A 21,266-nucleotide genomic window follows, 5' to 3' on the forward strand; every position below is an offset into this window, starting at 1 on the left:
ATTAATTTCCAGCTCTTTATGAATAGGATGTTACACCACAATTCTCCCCGTTTAGTCAACTCAAATACTAAGATCTAATCCCTTCATTATTTTAATAGGCTTTGATCGAGTCCTTCAGAAATCTGGCCACTGTCTCGATTTGGTACCTTCAGCCAAAGGTGATTAGTTATACACAGCATTTATTACTCAGCCAATGCATGGTCTCAGAGAACTGAATTCTGATTGATATTTAACTGTTCTGCCTAAAAGCTGAAACACATTCCCTTTGCAACAGCTTTGTGACACTGATCATTGATCCTCAATGTCTTTGAATAATAATCCATATTGCAGATTTAAGCAAGCAACTTTACAGCTTCTGCAGCCAAAACTAACCACATGATGTGGAGGTGCCGGTGTTGGACTGGGGTGAACAAAGTCAAAAGATCACACAACCAGTCATAGAGATGTACAGCATAGAAACAGACCCTTCGGTCCAAGCCGTCCATGCCGACCAGATATCCCAACCCAATCTAGTCCCATCTGCCAGCACTTGGCCCATATCACTCCAAACCCTTCCTATTCATATACCCATCCAAATGCCTCTTAAATGTTGCAATTGTACCAGCCTCCACCACTTCCTCTGGCAGCTCATTTCATACATGTACCACCCTCTGCGTGAGGAATTTGCCCCTTAGGTCTCTTTTATATCTTTCCCCTCTCACCGTAAACGTATGCCCCCTAGTTCTGGACTCCCCCAATCCAGGGAAATGCCTTTGTCTGTTTATCCTATCCATGCCCCTAATGATTTTGTAAACCTCTATAAGGTCACCTCTCAACTTCCAACACTCCAGGGAAAACAGCCCCAGCCTACTCAGCCTCTCCCTATAGCTCAAATACTTCAACCCTGACAACATCCTTGTAAATCTTTTCTGAACCCTTCACAACATCTCTCCGAAAGGAAGATCAGAATTGCACACAATATTCTAACAGTGGCCTAACCAATGTCCTGTACAGCCACAACATGACCTCCCAACTCCTGTATGCAATACTCTGACCAATAAAGGAAAGCATACCAAACACCTTCTTCACTATCCTATCTACCTGCAATTCCACTTTCAAGGAGCTATGAACCTGCACTCCAAGGTGTCTGTTCAGCAACACTCCCTACGACCTTACCATTAAGTGTATAAGTCCTGCTAAGATTTGCTTTTCCAAAATGCAGCATCTTGCATTTATCTAAATTAAACTCCATCTGCTACTTCTCAGCCCATTGGCCCATCTGATCAAGATCCTGTTGTAATCTGAGGTAACCTCCTTCGCTGTCCACTACACCTCCAATTTTGGTGTTATCTGCAGACTTACTAACTATACCTCTTATACTTGCATCCAAAATCATTTATATAAATGATGACAAGTAGAGGACCCAGCATCAATCCTTGTGGCAGTCCAACAGGTTTTTTTGGAAGTACAAGCTTTCGGAGTATTGCTCCCTTGTCTGGTAGCTAGTGGAGTAGGATCATAGGACACAAAGTTTATAGCAAAAGATCATAGTGTCACACACTGATGCAATAGATTGAACAAAAACACCAACCACGCATGGGCATCTTCCCCAATGAATCTACAGATTATAAGAACCATGTAAAAGGGGTTTCCTCAAGAGCATTTCATGACCTAAAATGTGTTCATAACACCCTTTTGAGTGATTCATTTTAAAAATAATTAGCAAAGCTTTAGCCTTTAGGCAAGATAAAGGATACTTATTTCAAAATTGCTTCTGCTAAGCAAAAGTTATTACTTGTCGAAACAAAAAAAAATTTAAAGTAGCTAAGAGTAAAAGATATTTATACATTTGAAAGTAATATCAATCTCTAAGTACATTGCAGGCATGTCACTTTTTGAAGCTTCCTTTTCCAAAGTGAAGTCAGATTCAGCCACTAATGATATCTGTCATTGAATAGTTTACATTTGCCTTTCCAGGTGGACTCAGCAGGATTGGGCTTGTTGGGAGGTGGAGAGAAAGATACAGAAAGGAAATTATTGTTTCTCGTATTTCTATAGTCACAATGCTTGCAGATTATCTGCAGTCCTTTGGCAGTTGATTTCTAAAAGCATTTCTCAATAAACTCATTTTGCCAAGGACCCTCTTCAATAACTCTCTTGATTTCTCCCTGGGAGGAGTTTTGTACACAAACTGCTGTTGTCAGCCAGCCAACTATTCAAAATGGCTGCCAAAACTCCAGTAAGTTATTGTTCCAAAAAATGGCAAGATAGCCATGTGAGGAAGATACTTCAAAGGCATTCCCACTCCAGGCTATTGTCACAGAAGCTTCGACTCTTCACACACTTAGAAGTTTCAATGTGTTTCCCCAAAAGGGTTTGGCATTTTAATGACCCTGATCTGTTCAAGAGATAAAAGAACACGAAAAAATCCTGAACAAACACAGAAACATACCAAGATGCTTATATATACCTCCATTTGAAGTATTAAACTAAATTTAGTTCTGAAAGCAAAAACATTTTTTAAATCAATTGCCCTTAAAATCTATAATGTTAAAATGACAAGTTGTAAACGGGCATTCTGTCTAAATTCTCAACTCCTGCACATTTTGTTTAACCTGCAATCTTGTTTCTGCAACAACTAATATGACATGGTGTCTTTAATATAGTGAAATGTTTCAAGGCAGAAACACTACAAAACAAAGTGTGCCTATGCTGCTCCTTTAACAAGGTTTGTTGTCCTTGGTGTTTTTTTTCCCAGAGAAATCATAAAAGACACAGATTCCAAAGAGTCTGGGGTTGAAGGGTTTCAGGGCCAATTTGATAACAGCTCACAGATACTGCCTTAGGCAGAAGGCTTTCAAATTTAAAAAAATCTTGGACATTAAAGAGAGAGAGTGGCCAGTTCTGCCAGCTCAGCTTTTCTTTGGTTTGGTTTGGTTTTTAGCAGTGGTTTTGAAAAAGCTGCTGGACCCAAAGAAGCAGGTCCAGGATCGTACGCTCTCTCCGATTTCTCTCCTTTAAGACCCTGCGTTTGATTTTACCTTCTGTGTCGAGGGGTGTTTATGGGGACTGTTGCAAGTATTTGGAACAGCATCATTAAGTTGAGATAATCTGTTGGGTTTCGATAGGTTAAGTTATTCAGTATTCTGTTCTCTTTTGTTTGGGTTTCATTCGGTAATCTTGTAAATAAATTCTGTTTAAAACGAAGTGTATCTCTCCTGAAATATCCACTGTACACCTACTTAAATCAACTAACAAAGGTAGGGTCCGGGCTACTTTCTTGAAATGTTTGGATGGGATCTGGCCTGGTCCATAACAGAAGTATGACAACAAGCCACATTAGGTCAGTTATCCAAAAGCTCGATCAAAGAGATAAACTTTAAGGAGTGTGAAAGAAGAAAAACGGGGTACAGAAAGGGAGTTATGAGTGGATGTTTCTGAGCTTGGGAGCTAGACAACTAAATGCATGGCCATTATGATAGCACAATCAAAATTGGATACGTGCAAATGGCCTGACCTAAAGAAGTGCAAATGTTTTGGAAGGTAAAGAAGATAGAGAAGACTACAGAGATGAAGAGGAGCAAACCTTAGACGGATTTTTAAAATTCTCATTATTGTTGTAAGTTGAGATGCTCCTTGAAAATGAGCCAAGTTATGAGCAGATTTTCTGGATAACCTCAACACTATGAAAGGCAGAAGACCAACCAGTAATGCATTGGAATGGTTGAGATTTGAAATAACAAAAGCACAAATTCACCATGAATATTGAAGAACAACAACCATCCCAACATAGATTTGAGCAGTGACTGATCTCATACAAGGTTGATATCTTTATGACTTCGACTGTCCACACAACATAAAGATCTGCTGGTCAATCTCACAACATATTCCTTAGCACTGACCAAGTTTATTTACCACTACTGTCCACTAATTCTGTAACTTGTTTGAAATGTTTGATCAAGGTAGTGAACTTTCTTTCCAGTGGCATTTTGAAGTTCTTTTAAAAACCTCATGCTCATTCTCAAAAAAGTACCATATATACCTAATTCTATCTTCCAACAAAAGCTAAACAAATTGGTCTATATAGTTCAGTATAAAAGATACTGAAAGCACCTAAGGCTCTCTGTATTTCATGGAAACAATCCCAGATCTTGGTGAATTGTTTGAAATGGATGAGTCAGTGGTTTGTATCATATAGTCTTTTTTAAACAATGCAGCATACATGCTTATAGTTTGGGTTTTGTAACCAAAAGGTACTTAGCTCAAATCCTTGAACATAAAGTAATTGAAATTCAATTTTTATGTAAATCAGTTAATTCACACTAGAAAATGATCATTCAAGTTGCCTCATTGTTGTAAATACCCAACTAATCCACTGATGTCTTTTATGGAATTAAATCTAATAATTTTCCCTACCATCTGGTCAACTCCAGTCACACACTACATCGTTGACTTTTAATGGCTCAATGCAGAGAAAAGATGAATTACAAATAATGCTTGACTAATGTTACCTATATTCCAAATACCACATTAAAACAAGAGCAGGTGAAGTGATGATGGCCAGAAATCTAATTAGCTTCAGAAGCTTCAATTCTTGCAAGGTAAATTTTTGCATCTATTTTACACATTCAGCATTAGCAATATTGATAATGCAGATTATTTCCATGAGTGGAGACTGATGCCAAGTCACTATTTAAACCTCAGCTATAGCTGAGGACACTGCAGAATCCTACAACGGTTTGAAATGTCCTTTGCTAGCTCGCCCTTTTTTTTTTAGAAAGAAATAATTGACACATCTATCCATTTTTCGGAAAAAAATCTGCATTTTTAAGAAATCTGAAAACAGATTTCATAGCTCTCCAACACCAATCACTATTCTCTACAAAGAGGTTTATTTGCAACTGGTGAAATAGTTGAGTTTAGCTTGCGTTGTATTTAGATGTCACAAAACAGCTGCTTTGATTTTGTTATTGATTAGATAAGGTTGTTATGGGAATACAATTATAAGTTAAACTACAATGGACAGCTAGGCTCTTTCGAAAGTATAATCACTTTTATGTCAATAAATCAAGTAACCAAGCCCCCAGCTTGACAGTGAACATTAAAATAAAGATCCAGTGATAATCAAACAGGGAATTCTGGAGCTATTTCGTCCAGTATTTCTTACACTCTTCCCTCACTTCCCCAAAACCAGGTTGACAGATCAATTACTTTCATAGCATCTTGCTTTGCACAAGTTGGCAGGTGCATTTGTCTAGATAGCATTACTTGACTATTGTGAAACAATTAGGAATATTCCAAGAATGGTTTTAGCTGCAATTGCTTTCTTTCAAAGTCAAGTTTTGGACTTAGGTCAGAAAATGCTACTTGAGCTAATGAATAATTAACAACTTAAATGGGGTTGCGAAAGCAAAATTATGAATGATCTAAACAGCAGGTACTTGCTGTAAAACAACCAATTGGTGTTTTTCATTGAGAAATGACCAAAATAGACTATAGTCATGGTGTCGTAGAATCATGCAGCATGGAAACAAACTCTTCGGTTCAACCTGTCCATGCCGAATATAATCCCAAACTAAACTAGTCCCACCTGCCTGCTCTTGGCCCATGTCCTTCCAAACTTTTCTTATTCATGTACTTATTCAAGTGCCTTTTAAACATAGTAACTGTGCCCACATCCACCACTTCCTCAGGAAATTCAGTCCACATGCAGACTACCCTACCTTAAAAATATGCCCCATAGTCTTGAAGTTCACCATTCTAAGGAAAAGACACCTACTATTAACCTTATCTGTATGCCTCATGATTTTATAAACCTCTGTAAGGTTACCTCTCTATCTCCTACTCTCCAGTGAAAGAAGTCTTAGCCTATCCAGACTTTCTTTATAACCCAAACCTTCCATACCTGGCAACATTCTGGTGCATTTTTTCTGAACCCTTTCTAGCTTAATAATATCCTTCCTACAACTGGGTAACCAGAACTGGTTGCAATACTCCAGAAGAGGCCTCACCAATGTCCCACTGGACTCCGCTCTAGTCTCAGCTCATCCGGTGCCAATATTTTCATCCATTCATTTGTTACCTTTAGATTTAACTATCCTAATACACTCCCACTCGGCCTCCCACGTTCAATCTTCCAATCTATTGAGGCCCATGTGTTTACCCATCCCCTCCGTTCACACTGACCTTCAAGATTCTGGGTTGAGTACCACCAACATTTTATATCCTGATCCCAGATTTCAAAATTTTTATCTACATCTGTAATTCCCATCTGCCTCACGACCCTCCCAATCTTTGTAACCTCCTCCAGCCTCACAACACCCCCCTATTTCCGTAACCTCCACCAGCATCTCAGCTGTCTCAATTCCTTTTCTACTGTCTTCCTGAACATTCCTGATTTTAATTGCTCCATCACTGGTCTTCATTTATCAAGCCCACAAGCTCTGGAATTATCCCTAAACCTCACCTCATTTTTCTAATTTAAGATAATCCTTAAAACTTCCCTTTCTGGCCCAGATTTTGGTCACCTAACCCAAGATCTCGATGTGGTCCTATGTCAAGTGCTGCTTTCTAAACTTTGTGAACTGCCTTTTAATATTCTACCATGTGAAAGGTGCTACATAAATTCAAGTTGCTGTTCTTGTTTTGTATGTACATCACTGTCCCTTCATCATCACTGGGGCATAACCTGCAACTCCTTACCTAACAGCATTGTGGGAACATCTTCACCACACACTGCAGCAATTCAGGATGCTCAATCATCATTTTCTGCACTGAGGATATGCAATATTTGCTGAAACCTCAGAAGTTTTAAACTAAATGGCCTTTTTCACATACAGAGGAACTTCGATTATCCGGATACCAATTATGTGAAAATCAGATTATCTGAAGGAGATCTCAAGATATATGTTTCCAACAGTGATCGCGTCTTTTGTTTACAGTGATTAAACATGCACGGTCTCCAAATGACTGACTGCCCTCTCTCTCTCTCTCTCTCCCCACACTTTCCCTAGAGGTCTACACAGGGGTGTACCCTAAACCCCCCTTCCCAAGATAATCTCTCCAACATTGTCCTTTACAGAGCAAAGGTGGAAACTGTCAAAAAGTTGCAGTAAAAAGTTGTGTGTGTGGCTGCATGTGAGTGCTATTTGGAGACTTACCCTACAAAGGCACTGCAGGAGTCTTGTTATTGGTGTTCAGTTCAGCTGGGTGTATGGGTGAGAGGGTGAATGGGTGTACAGGGTTTTTGGGGATGGGGGGGCGGGGTGCAGTGTTGGATGGGGTTGGGGGTAGTGTTGGAGGACGGGGAGCGGTGTTGGCAGGATTTGGGGGGGGGGGGGGGTGTGGGGTGTGGTCTCACTGGGAGGCAGGGAGCGCTGTGTGCTGCTGCAGTCTCCTGAACGAGGAGCAGACTTTAAAATCTCCGAGCCCCAGAGGAAAAGCACTTAATTGATTAACCAAATAATCGATTATCTGAACGAAATAATGCCCGCCATCATGTTCAGATAATTGAGGTTCCCCTGTATACGTATCGCAGTGAAACAAAAGAACTACTGGAGCACAAAGCTAAACACCTAACGTAATCATAACTTTATGAAAGTGAACTGTATAACTAAAGCAATAATGTATTTTGTTAGTTTAATGTGAAAATTCTTTCCCATATATCTTGCTCAAAAGAAGTTTCCTGTCAATTTTAAAAATACACGAAAACAATTGTCTATACAGCGGTCAGCTAAAAATCAAAATAACATGGACAGTTGACTCACTATAGAAATCACAATGTTTGCAACTGGTGTCAGCCACTCAACTAATTGAGATTAATCTTAAAATTATTATTGAAATCGGATCCTGATTCACAAAGAAAGTGAGCAAACTACGCAGCAAATTTTCCAACAATCCTGAAACACTACCAGACAGACATTAGTGTACATATGAAGTATGGTCATATTTATAGACTACAGAAAGGGTAACCAATTATTTACAACAGAGCTTAAAAATGTGTTGCTGGAAAAGCGCAGCAGGTCAGGCAGCATCAAAGGAGAAGGAGAATCGATGTTTCGGGCATAAGCCCTTCTTCAGGAATGAGGAGGGTGTGCCAAGCAGGCTAAGATAAAAGGTAGGGAAGAAGGACTTGGGGGAGGGGCGGTGGGAATGCGATAGGTGGAAGGAGGTTAAGGTGAGGGTGATAGGCCGGAGAGGGGGTGGGGGCGGAGAGGTCGGGAAGAAGATTGCAGGTCAAGAAGGCGGTGCGGAGTCTGAGGGTTGGGACTGAGAAAAGGTGGGGGGGGGGGGGGGGGGGAGGGGAAAAGAGGAAGCTGGAGAAATCTGCGTTCATCCCTTGTGGTTGGAGGGTTCCTAGGCGGAAGATGAGTCGCTCTTCCTCCAGGCGTCGTGTTGCCATGGTCTGGCGATGGAGGAGGCCAAGGACCTGCATGTCCTTGGTGGAGTGGGAGGGGTAGTTAAAGTGTTCAGCCACGGGGCAGTTGGGTTGGTTGGTGCGGGTGTCCCAGATGTGTTCTCTGAAACTCCCCACCTACCTTCGGGACACCACCCATGCCCTCCACGATTTGTGCTTCCCCGGCCTTATCTTCACCATGGACATCCAGTCCCTATACACCTCCATCCCCATCACGAAGGACTATAAGCCCTCCGCTTCTTCCTTTCCCGCCGAACCAACCAGTACCTTTCCACTGACACCCTACTTCGACTGACTGAACTGGTCCTCACTCTTAACAACTTCTCCTTCCAATCCTCCCACTTCCTCCAAACCAAAGGAGTAACCATGGGCACCCGCATGGGCCCCAGCTATGCCTGCCTCTTCGTTGGATATGTGGAACAGTCCATCTTCCGCAGCTACACTGGTACCAACCCCACCTTTTCCTCCGCAACATTGATGACTGTATCGGTGCTGCCTTGTGCTCCCACGGCGAGGTTGAACAGTTCATCCACTTTACTAACACCTTCCACCCCCACTTCACATTTACCTGGACCGTCTCAGGCTCCTCCCTCCCCTTCCTAGACCTCTCCAACGCTATCTCGGACGACCGACTCAACACGGACGTATACTATAAACCGACAGACTCCCACAGCTACCTAGATTACACCTCCTCCCACCCTGCCCCCTGTAAAAACGCCATCCTATATTCCCAATTCCTTCGCCTTCGCCGCATCTGCTCCCAGGAGGACCAATTCCAATACCGAACCACCCAGATGGCCTCCTTCTTCAAAGACCGCAATATCCCCTCAGATGTGATTGACGATGCTCTCCACTGCATCTCCTCCACTTCCCACTCCTCCCCCCTTGAACCCCGCCCCTCCAATCGCCACCAGGACAGAACCCCACTAGTCCTCACCTACCACCCCACCAACCTCCAGATACATCAGATCATCCTTCGTCATTTCCGCCACCTCCAAACAGACCCCATCACCAAGGATATATTTCCCTCCCCACGCCTATCAGCGTTCCGGAAAGACCACTCCCTCCGCGACTCCCTTGTCAGATCCACACCCCCCACCAACCCAACCTCCACTCCCGGCACCTTCCCCTGCAACCGCAAAAAATGCAAAACTTGCGCCCACACCTCCCCCCTCACTTCCCTCCAAGGCCCCAAGGGATCCTTCAATATCCATCAGAAATTCACCTGCACCTCCACACACTTCGATTCTCCTTCTCCTTTGACCTGCTGCGCTTTTCTAGCAACACATTTTTAAGCTCTGATCCCCAGCATCTGCAGTCCTCACTTTCTCCTAATTATTTACAACATACAGGTTTTCCAAATAATTACAGTAATAGCAACAGAAAGCTTACCTTAAGCCACAACAGGGAAGAGTAATAAATCTCATTAGGGCTAGAAGGACTCGCAATGGCAGTAGAGTAAAGAGATACAAAAAGGCATCCAGGCAAAGGAAGAATCCAAAAAACATTAACTGAAAAAATAGAAAGATTTATCAAAGCATAAAATGGCTCTCACAAAAAACTTAACAGTATACAAATTTCTACGCATTAGAACATACTTTTTTTTAAAATAGGTATTTTTATTGAAAAAAGAAAATTTTAAAGATTTTTTTACAGAAGTACAAAAATAATACAAACAAGTGTTTTCTACTTTGCAATATAATAACAGCACCAATAGAAAATTAAAAAGAAAAACCCAACTAACTACTAATCGATTTTACAAACAACCAAAACATAAAATAGGATATCATACATTACTAACAGTAAACAACAAAGCAATTAAATAACTAGATACATGCGCAAAATAGATTTATATCAAGTCATAATGGAACCCGTATTTATACGGGATTCCTTCCCCTGGGGCCCCTAAACCAGCCATAACCATTACCACAGCTAAACAAAAGCCCTGGACAATATGGCCGAAATATCTGTATCGATATAGTTCAAAAAGGGCTGCCATGTTTTATAAAATAATTCCATTTTTTGGTGCACCATATTTGTGAGGAAGTCAAGGGGAATATATTCCATGACTATCCTGTGCCAGTTTGAAAGTTCTGGGGGGCCTTCAGCTACCCAATTCACTAAAATACTTTTCCTCTCACAAAAGGAGAGGATACATCCATGGAGGGAAAATCTGAAGAGCCCAAAGTAGGGACATTGGATCCAATCTGGTCTCCATACCAAAGATCTGTCAAGGCATTCGCTACTCTATCCCAATACCTACGGATCTTATGGCATGTCCATAGACAATGCGTGAGAGTGCCAACTACTATATTACATTTAGGACACATTGGGGATGCTCCCGCCTTGAATTTTTCGAGTCGTTCAGGTGCCATACGAGCCCTGTGAAGCATCTTTAATTGAGTAGCCTGAGTTCTGTTACAAACCGAGACCTTTCTGGCATTTTCCCAGATGTCCTTCCACATTTCTAAAGAGAATTCCAATCCTAATTCTTGATTTCATGTTTTATATAATCGTTCCATGTCCTTAGAGACCTTATTGTATTGTGAATGATAAAGAGTACTGACCGAGGGCGGCCCATCGGCCCTAGCACTCTCCTTTCCCTGTCTGATTTGTAAGGATTGACTATCAGTATTAGATTACTTAGTGTGGAAACAGGCCCTTTGGCCCAACAAGTCCACACCGACCCGCTGAAGTGTAACCCACCCAGACCAATTCCCCTACATTTACCCCTTCACCTAACATTACGGGCAATTTAGCATGGCCATTTCACCCAACCTGCACATTTTTGGATTGTGGGAGGAAACCGGAGCACCCGGAGGAAACCCACGCAGACACGGGGAGAACGTGCAAACTCCACACAGTCGCCTGAGGCGGGAACTGAACCATGGTCTCTGGCGCTGTGAGGCAGCAGTGCTAACCACTGTGCCACCCATCAGTGCACCCATCAAATTAGAAAAGCTGCAGTGTGGTCTTCTTTTGTATAAAGTCTCGTATTTGAAAATACCAAAACAGGTCCCTGTTAGGCAGCCCAAACTTCTCGTGCAGCTGTTCAAAGGACATCATAACCTCCCCATCGAACAGGTCTCCAAAGCAGGAGATACCTCTGGACTTCCAAGTTTTAAATGTAGCATCTGTCAGCCCTGGATGAAATCCCGATGCTCTCACTATAGGGGTATAAGGGAAGGATTTTTGCAGGGTTTTCCTCATCTTGTCGCATTGTCCTCCAGGCTTTAATTGTATTTGGTACAAGAGGGTTTTTACAATAGTCCATAATAACTCTCATCTTGTCCATAAATAATAGATTGATGAGGGGACATTTTGCTTGGGAGGTCTCAATATCTAACCAGATTGATTGTGGGTCACAAGAGACCCAGTCAGCGACATAAGATAATAAGGAACTCAATTGGTACCTCCTGAAGTCTGGAAAGTCCAGCCCAACCCTTGCTTGTGGGAGCTGCAGCTTTTCTAATTTGATAAGGGGCTGTCTATGATTCCAAATAAAGGAGCCGAGCCAGCCGTAGAGCTTACACAACGCCAGTCTCGGCAGCATCAAGGGGAGCATTCTCATAGGATATAGAAGACAAGGTAGACTATCCATCTTATAGAAGGCTACTCTGCCTAACCAGGATATTGGGAGATCTCCCCAGCGTTGAATGTCCTGCCTTATTTTCTCTAATAAGTGTACTTAATTGGTTTTATACAGCTGACCAAATACTGGAGTGATAAAAATACCTAAGTATAGAAAACCTTCTAGTGACCACCGAAAGGGAAAGCAAGATCTGTCCGATAAATTGGATACACTAGCAAGACGGCATGGCCTCCGATGTCATGAAATTGATTTTGTAATGTGAGAATCTACCAAATAAATTGACCACTTGAATTAAGCGGGCACGGGTGTCAGAGGATCACTTAAGAAAAGGAGGACATCATTCGCAGAGAGAGTAATTTTGTGCTTGCGCGATCCAACCCTCTGAGCCATTATATTAGGGTCAGTTCATATAGCTTCTGCCAGTGGTTCAATCATTGGCATAAATAGTAATGGTGAAAGAGGACATCCCTGACGACATCCCCTGCCAACATTAAAGCTATCCGAACTTAAACCAATGGCGATCACCGCTGCTTTGGGATCATTATATAATGCTGAAATCCATTCAGTAAAGACCTCTCCAACACTGAACCTTTCCAGCATATTAAAAAAAATATGGCCATTCTACCCGATCAAATGCCTTCTCTGCATCTAGGGAGACAACTAAACCCAGTATTGTTCCCGATTGACAGGCTTGTATCGTATTTAAGACCTTTCTAATATTATTAGTTGACCTGCGACCCTTTATAAACCCCATCTGGTCCTCTTTTATAATGTATGGTAAGACCCTCTTCAGTCTTAATGCTAACACTTTCGAAAGAATTTTGAAATCCACATTTAACAAGGATATGGGTCGATATGAAGAGCAATCTTCTGTGGCCTTTCCCTTCTTAAGCATGAGAGAAATATTTGCTTCTCTCAACGAAGGTGGGAGGCAGCCCTGACAATATGAGTAATTGTACATATTTATGAGTGGCCCAGCCAGTTCCCCTATAAGTTCTTTATAGAACTCAACCTGGATTCCATCTGGCCCAGGCGTTTTGCCACTCTGAAGCTGCCTAACCGCATCCTGTACTTCCTGAGTTGTCAAGGGGGTATTCAAGATCGACACCTGCTCCGAGGTTGAACCCGGAAGGGCTAAATTTTTAAAGAAGGACTCCATCTTCCCAGTTCTATCCTCACACTCCTGCAACTTCTACAATTCAAAATAGAACTTTCTAAAGGCTGTATTGATCTTGTTACAATCACAAGTCAAGCTACCAACACTTTCTCTAATGGACGTAATGGCCTGGGGAGCCTTTTTCTTTCTGGCAAGGTACGCTAGATATCTGCCAGACTTGTCACCATATTCAAATAGTGTCTGCTTTGCGAATAATATTTCCCTCTTTGCTGTTTGGGTAAATGCAGTATTCAAGGTTGTCCTAATGGCTGTGATCCTTTGTAGCTTAGTAATGAAGGGCCTATCAACATACGCTGTCTCAGCTGCCTTCAAGTGAGCCTCGAGCAGGCGCTGTTGCTCTCCCTTTTGTCTTTTCCGGGTCGCAGACTAGGAGATGACCAAGCCTCGCGCATATGCCTTAGTGGTCTCCCACATCATCGAAGGGTTACTGGCTGTACCGGAGTTAATTTCCCAGAAGGTTTTAAATTCCTGTGAAAAATACTTTATAAATTTGCTACCCTTCAATAAGAAAGGATCCATACGTTAATGTCGGGGGCCTATCCCATCATCCCTAGTCTTGACTTCCATATATACTGTGGCATAATCAGAAATAGTTATATTACCTATTTTACAAGACAGTATCAAATTCAAAAGGGTCGAGGGAACAAAAAAACATATCAATTCTGGTATGGCACTTGTGTGGGTTAGAGTAGAAAGTAAAGTCTCTACCCTGGGGATGAAGACACCTCCACACATCTACTAATCCTAGCTCCTTGTTCAGATTCGCCAGTTGTCTGGATCTCAGAGATATACCCATAGTGCTCCTAGTAACCTATCCGTCACTAGATCAATAATAGTTAAAATCTCCTCCTATAATTGTATGGCGGACCCCGAAAGCCATCAACTTAGAGAACGCTTCCGTTACAAATTTAAAAGGGTGTGCCGGGGGATAAAAAAGATTCAAAATTCCATATTCCTCTCCATGTATTAGGGCTTTGACCAATATGTACTATCCAGACTCATCTTTTAACTGGCTTATTATTTGGAAAGGAAGATTCTTCCGAATAAGAATGGCTACTCCCCCACTTTTTGAGCTGAAAGATGAAAAGAAAGCCTGACCAAACCCACCCTGTTGTAGCTTTAAGTATTCTTTGTCAAGTAGATGTGTCTCTTGTAAGAGAGCTACATCAACCTTTTCTTTTTTAAAGACTTGATAATATCTATTTCCTTTTAATTGGCGAATTGCTCCCCTTGACATTCCAAGTGCACCACCTAAACGAATGGCTAGCCATGATTGTCCAGACAGGCCCGAGACCCCGCAGGAGGAAGAACCCCACCCAAAAGACGTTGAATAAAGACCATAGAAAATTCACAAATAGAAAAACTCTTTAAAACATTTAAATCAACACAATTAAGAACTACTCCGAAATAAAAATAATACAAAACAAATTTGATAGGAGGCTTTCCCCCTTGTGCCCAGGGGACATAACTACCTATATCAATAACCCCACCATAATCTCTCCTAGCTAGGGCCTTGCCCTCGGCCCAGGCTTTACAGAATGGAGTAAATAAATTCAAGTGTCTTATAAAACAGGAGTTAAAAGTGAGTGACCCACCCCTCCCTCCACACCAACACCCAGGTATGTTTAATAAAAACAATACAAAATAGAAATATATAAAGTTATTAAATTACAATCCCAGCAAGTATTAGGCAACTAAATAAGATGAAGAAAAAAGAAGAAAAAATACCTCCCCAACAAATCAAATAAGCCACACAAGCTATAAAAAGGAGACCAAAGAAAGAGTAAAGAACAAGCTCCCCCCCACCCCCCGATAAAAGGTGAGAGAAAGAGAGATGAAGAAAGAAAGAAGGGTAAACAAAGGGGGGGGGGTGCAAAATAAAGTCATTATCCATACAGTTCAAGTTCCGCAGTCTATTTGAGAGTCCAAGAATTCTTTTACTTTCTTCGGTGATCCAAAGTTATATACGGATCCTCCATAGCTGAAGTGCAGCGTTGCCGGATATCACATGGAGTATTGAATATTTAAGTCTCTCAGATGCTTCTTCACCTCATCGAATGCCCTCCTCTTGCAGACCACGACTGGATAGAAGTCCCGAAAAAGCATTATCCTGGAGCCCTTGTACATCATGGCCTGGGGATCCTTCCCCAGGATTCTGCAGGCCTCTAGGAGCATTTGAGCATTTGTTTTTCTTCATAACATTGAAGTCGGACTAGAACCAAGCGGGGGCACTGGTCCAACCCAGGCCCGCATACAGCAACCTGGTGGGCCCACTCCACCCGCACCCGGCCTAGCTCCGACTCGAACTTCAATAAGTGTAGGGGCCATCGCTCCAAGAAACCCACAAGCTGGCCTTCCTCTTCCCGTTCGGGAAGGCCCAGCAACTGAATATTTTTCTGACGACCCCGATTCTTGAGGTCAATGTGCTCCTCCAGGGTCTGCACTCGGCGCTCCTGAGCCCGGATCTAACCCACGGATGACTCAGCAGCAATCTCGGAGGCCGCGGCCCATTGCTCCACCCCTCTGACGTGCTGCTCGAGTATTTTGATCTCTTGGTCATGCTGCAGAAGCATGATCGAGATGGACTCCCACCTGGACCGGGCCTCCTCGATGGACGTGTCGATCCTCTGCTAGAGTTTGACGATTTTGGAGACCAGGCTCGCCTCTGCTGGTAAGTCTCCCGAGGCGGCCATGGATGTCCCTGCTGCTGCAGGAGTGGGTGGGGGAGGGGTCCCTGCCTGTTGCGAGTTGCGGGAGTTTTTGCCCTCAGTCATTTTTAAAATAACACCAAACTGTTAAAGTTTGATGTGAAATGACTTTGTATGCTGGGCAAAAGCTATCCTGAATGATTTAAAAGGTGAGGTGAAGGTGGGCACCTCACTTAGGCAGAGCACTGCAGACTCAAATTTACTGGGATCTCCCAGAACATACATTTTAAAGATTCAAGTATATATATAGACATATGTAATATGTTCCATTGATAATCAGAAAAAAAAAAGGACAAACTGCGCACGTCCCTTTCTGTACCGGTTTTGGTACAACAGAGGCAATAGAAGTATGTACGGGAATGTTGAGGCTTCCATTGTCTTTACAGTAGGAAAACAAAAACGCAGTTCCAGTAAACCAGGCATGATATTTGGGAGAATGAGAGGAGCAGGGTGAATCAGATTCACATACAAACATAAAATGCAACTATCCATTGAAACAAGACAGAATTGTATTCTCCACATACTATGATAGTTTAACCTCCAAAACAGGATTGGGTACAGGATAATCGCATTTGCAAGAGACTTGCAAAGATTAAACTGTCTTTTTTCTGGAATTAATTTTGTTGCGCACGAATCAAAATTGAGAAAATATGCTCTCCATCTTGAGAGGCACTTTGTTCGGTAATGAGCCACACACTGAAGGGGAGTTGTCAAAATAATGTTCTAATCATTCCAAAATTGGAAAAAGAACTGCAAAAGAATTTAGAAGCTGCACAGCTAGAAATCTTCATAAGACGACAGTCAATTTGTGTAAGAGGTAGGAATGAAACAGTTGAGCACATTTCTGCTCTAGAGACAAAATTGAGAAAAGGCTGATATACTGGACCTGCACCTGACTTCTAGGCAAGCATTATAACAAAACCTTGCCATTTCTTTTTTTTTAACAAATAATGTAGCATGGATCTATCAGATTTGGTATTACTTCACTCTAAGGCATCTGCAGAGACACAGATGTTGCATTGAAAGGGTAATCTATTGCTACTGATATTAATATCCAAACTAAAATAGAATGGCCTGTAACTTAATCAGATGTGACAGAACTTTCAGCAGCAGGTACCAAGGGAGGGCACCAAGCAAGAAAACTCAGTTACACAGGAACTTCCACCTACAGTTGGGTATGGTGAAGCAGGGCAGCTGGTGCAGTCAAACAAGCCCTCCCTAAAATATAAAATAAAGGTGTCTTTAGAGGAGGAAGAGGACGACTCATGGTGAAGAAGAACCAGGCAGACAAAAGGATTCCTGGACCCAAAGTAAACTTCAGGCTTTATTCAATGTAAATACTATAAATATATCCTTGCTTAACTTTAATTTCTCTCATGATTGTAACTACCTGTTTCATGATCTTCGATCCTTACTGTGTTCAAATCTTATGTTACATTTCTGACATAGCCAATTTCACAATGCATGTTTCAAGACAACAAGATGAACAACATTGAAAAGCACCTTGCCAAGCTAAAGTTAAGGAGCTGAAACTGGCAATATCTGTAAGGGACATTGAAGGCGCTCTTAGATTCAGATTGCAAGAAGATCTTTAGTCCAAATCCAGACAGAGACTCTCCACATACATCGTTTTGACATTACAGGAAAAGGAAAGCAGTCCTCCTGATCAGATGAACAGAAAAATGGACAGATTTGGAGAAAGACCTGGATTGCATGCTTCTACAACAACTGAAGACCTGATTGAGGATGCACAATAAAATCAAAAAGCAGTTCATTATGGCATCCAGGTCCTCATGCAAGTGAATAGGTGGAATTTGTGGTGGAACATATGTATGGATAAACCCACAGGGAAATAGTAGAAGGAAGTACGGATGTTCAAAAGAAGTCCATGGCAGATCTTTGAGATATTGATTAAGGTTTTATGAGCATGCTGTAGCCGACTAGCTACCACAGAGATCTTATAAGTGTAAGCAAGCAAAGGAGAAAACCTGGTTCCATGGCCTGGAGCTGGAGAAGTTGCCTGATCACATCATCCTCCTGGATCCCTCCTACAAATCAACCACGGACAGGATAATGAAGGACCGCCCAACAGAAGCAGCAAGAAATGCGAATATAAAGATGGAGTTGAGGTAGCTTTGAAGTGACAATACTCAAATTTTCTTTGAAGCATGGGGTCACATCATCCAGATCATGGGGAAAGATTGGACTGAGAAGACCACAGACGAAAATATCATCAGGAAGGTGACTATTGACAGGACGGATGGGGATGGAGAGCTCGGGCTGAAGAGGAAGGGGAAAAGATTCACAGCAGGCAGAGAACCAGAATAAGCATTGAAATTGTGACAGGGTGGACACTGCAAGTCAGACTGTCTTCAACAACCACTGCATCAGGCTTATTTGATATCTAGAGCTGATGAAACATTACAAGCTCTCAAAAAGTGCAAAGTATTCCTGCAGTGTCAATTTGGCACACAGCTATCCATTGCTGAACAAGATGTTGAAAAGACGAAATTTCAAACAGGCAGTTGGGTACTTTATAAGTATACAAGACTGCCACTTGAGATTCGAAATGGCCCCACCATCATCATATGTGTCAGAGATAATTTTTTTCTAGCAATGTTAATTTCTCTTCCCTCCTTGTGTATCCAGACAACATATTAATCTTTGGCTTGACAGTTGAGGGGACCGTTGCAAGACTCAACATTGTTTTAGCCTATTTGATGCAATTTAACTTGAAAGTCAAAGCAGAGAAGTGCCATGTTTTCTAGACAAAAAAAATATTATTCCCAAAGATACAGAATCTGAGCAACAGAGTGATGGTCAGGCCCTGGACAGGGAGGGATCGACATGGGTCCCTTAGTCTAGTGGGTTACTATGGAAGATCTGCATGACACTATACACAGTTGGCTGCCTCACTCTGCAGTTTGCTGAGGAAATCAGAGAATGCTACAGGAATGGTTCGGAAAGGATATACAATACTTCATAGACTACCATTGGTAGTTGAACACTTGCATGTGAAGATTCATTTTGTACCCTAAAGAGGTCTCATCAATCTGCGCTTGGCTACACAGATTTCCCTCTAAGCTTTAGTTTGGAAACAGACTCGCCAGTTTCCTTGACAAGAACAACTGCAGTCACAGGGTGAAGGACAGAAAAGAATGGATATTGCCTATGTCAGAGGCTCAAGGCAAACAAGACGAATATGGAGAATTACTCTAGTATGAAATTTGAACTTCTAACTTTGAGGTGAGCTATTTCCCAGAAGTTTAGAAATATAGAACATAGAAGATATCCCTCGACTCTGCGCCACCATCCAATATGATTATGGCTGATCACAGAACTCAACACACTAATCCCATGCTCCCCATACCCCTTGATTCCTTTAGCTACAAGAGCTGTATGTAATTTCTTCTTGAAAAATAGAATTGCCTCAATCACATTCTGTTCCCATGAATTCCACAGGCTCACCACTCTCTGGGTGAAAAACATTTTCCTCTCCGTCCTAAAAGATTTACCCCTGGTTCTATCCCATCAGAAACATTCTTCCTGCATCTAACACATGTGGTCCTGTAAGAATTTTATAGGTTTGAATGAGAACCCCTTATTCAAAGTGAACTCCAGTGAACAGTCCTAACCTATGGAATCACACCTCGTATGTCAGTCCCGTCATCAGGAATCAACTTTGCAAACCTTTGCTACACTCTATAGCAACAACATCCTTCCTCAGAAAAGGAGGCCAAAACTGCATACATTATTCTAGGTGTGGCCTCATCAATGCCCTTTATCGCTTCAACTCCCACTCCCACTCCACCAAGGACATGCAAGACCTGGGTCTCCTCCATCGCCAAATCCTAGCCACCTGACGACTGGAGGAAGAATACCTCATCTTGCGTCTTGGGATCTTCCAACCACACAGAATCAATGTCAATTTCACCATTTTCCGCATCTCCCCTCCCTCCACCTTATCCCAGATCCAATCCTCCAACTTGGCACCACCCTCTGGAACTGTCCTACTGTCCATCTTCCTTCTCACATATCTGCTCCACCCTCCACTCCGACCTATCAGCATCACCCCCAGCTTCACCCACCTATCACATTCCTAGTTACCTTCCCTCCAGCTCCACACCTCCCATTCATCTCATTCTTCCTGCCTTCACCAAGTTCACACAGTCATTCCCACCCATCACCAAAAGGTCTCAAGTTTTAGCCACGATTGATTTGTCTACTTCAGTGTTCCATGTCAGATTCTCAGTGATCAGGAGCTGTACTTGAAGAGCAAGATCATCCAGGAACTTCAAGATCTGTGGCATTGCCAAGAACCACTATAACCATTGCCAAAGGTTAATGAACAATGTGAACTATTCAACTGCATTCTGCATAAGTGTATACACACCTTCTCTCGAGAGGAAAAGAAAGCATCATGGGTAACTTCCAGAGTGGGTTTATGCTTATAACAGCATCACGCACCCATCCATAGGCTATTCTTTACATTCTTTCTTCTTTGGACAAGATCCAATCTTTCCAGTGGACTTTCCTTGGGCTCACAATACCTTCTGACAGAGATGGCTAGTTCAACAAGTGGTAGTTGCAATGTCAGGCATTTGAGACAGCAAGACATGTGTGTGACAGAAGTGTCAAGAAGGAAAACACTGATTGCAGGCTGACGGAAATACACTTCCATTCAGCTCAAAGGGCTTGGAGAGATATGGGCCGGGTGCTGGCAGATGGGACCAGGTAAGGTTGGGATATCGAGTCGGCATGGACGAGTTGGACCAAAGGGTCTGTTTCCGTGCTGTACATCTCTGACTCTGGGTGGCATAAAGAATCCCTGCTTCATGTCCTTTAGGCCTTTTGTGTGTTCACATCTTATGTAACATAGATATATTTTAGTCAGATATGCTTCAGATTTAACTGTAAATAGGAAGAACAAGAATGTTCTCAAGGTAAATTTTCCATAAAGCTTTTCCTATTCCACTGCTGTATCAGAGATAATTGACTTCAAACTTATAACAGGAGGGAGAAGTCCAGAAAAAAAAATCACCCACTTGTAGCCAAGGTGAGAACTATCTCCATTTAGCTGAATTACTTCATTTAAGAAGCATTCCAATTCCTTGCTTCAAGATTGTGTCTGTATGCAAGGAAGATTATAGAACAACTTCTAAAATTAAATCTGTTTCTTGAAATTTACCATCAGTTGAGACTTGAATTTTCCATAACACCCAATTGCGGATTTACACAAAAACACCACTCATTTCAAGTATGCTGAAAAGTTTTGTGATTAACAACTGTGTAAAAATCACAAAGCCAGATTGGAAAGTTATTAACATGCATTTATTAGAAGATGTAAAAGTGACTGGGATTAGTATGCTGAGGAAAAAGAACACTATATTTTCA

The 21,266-nt window shown here is 42.1% G+C and overlaps 1 protein-coding gene across 3 annotated transcripts in view; it reads right to left on the minus strand.

Annotated features, from left to right (window-relative positions):
• Positions 1-21,266, minus strand: part of LOC122552087 (transmembrane anterior posterior transformation protein 1 homolog) — a 116,898-nt gene that overhangs the window by 71,383 nt on the left and 24,249 nt on the right. For all 3 annotated transcript variants that reach the window (XM_043694615.2, XM_043694614.2, XM_043694617.2), the window contains one exon: positions 9,788-9,906. In XM_043694615.2, coding sequence (XP_043550550.2) covers positions 9,788-9,906 — 119 coding nt within the window. The remainder of the gene's footprint in view (positions 1-9,787; positions 9,907-21,266) is intronic.

Source organism: Chiloscyllium plagiosum, unplaced genomic scaffold, assembly GCF_037043375.1.
Source record: "Chiloscyllium plagiosum isolate Xiang-an unplaced genomic scaffold, Cpla_swu_hap1 HiC_scaffold_1, whole genome shotgun sequence".
Taxonomy (NCBI): domain Eukaryota; kingdom Metazoa; phylum Chordata; class Chondrichthyes; order Orectolobiformes; family Hemiscylliidae; genus Chiloscyllium; species Chiloscyllium plagiosum.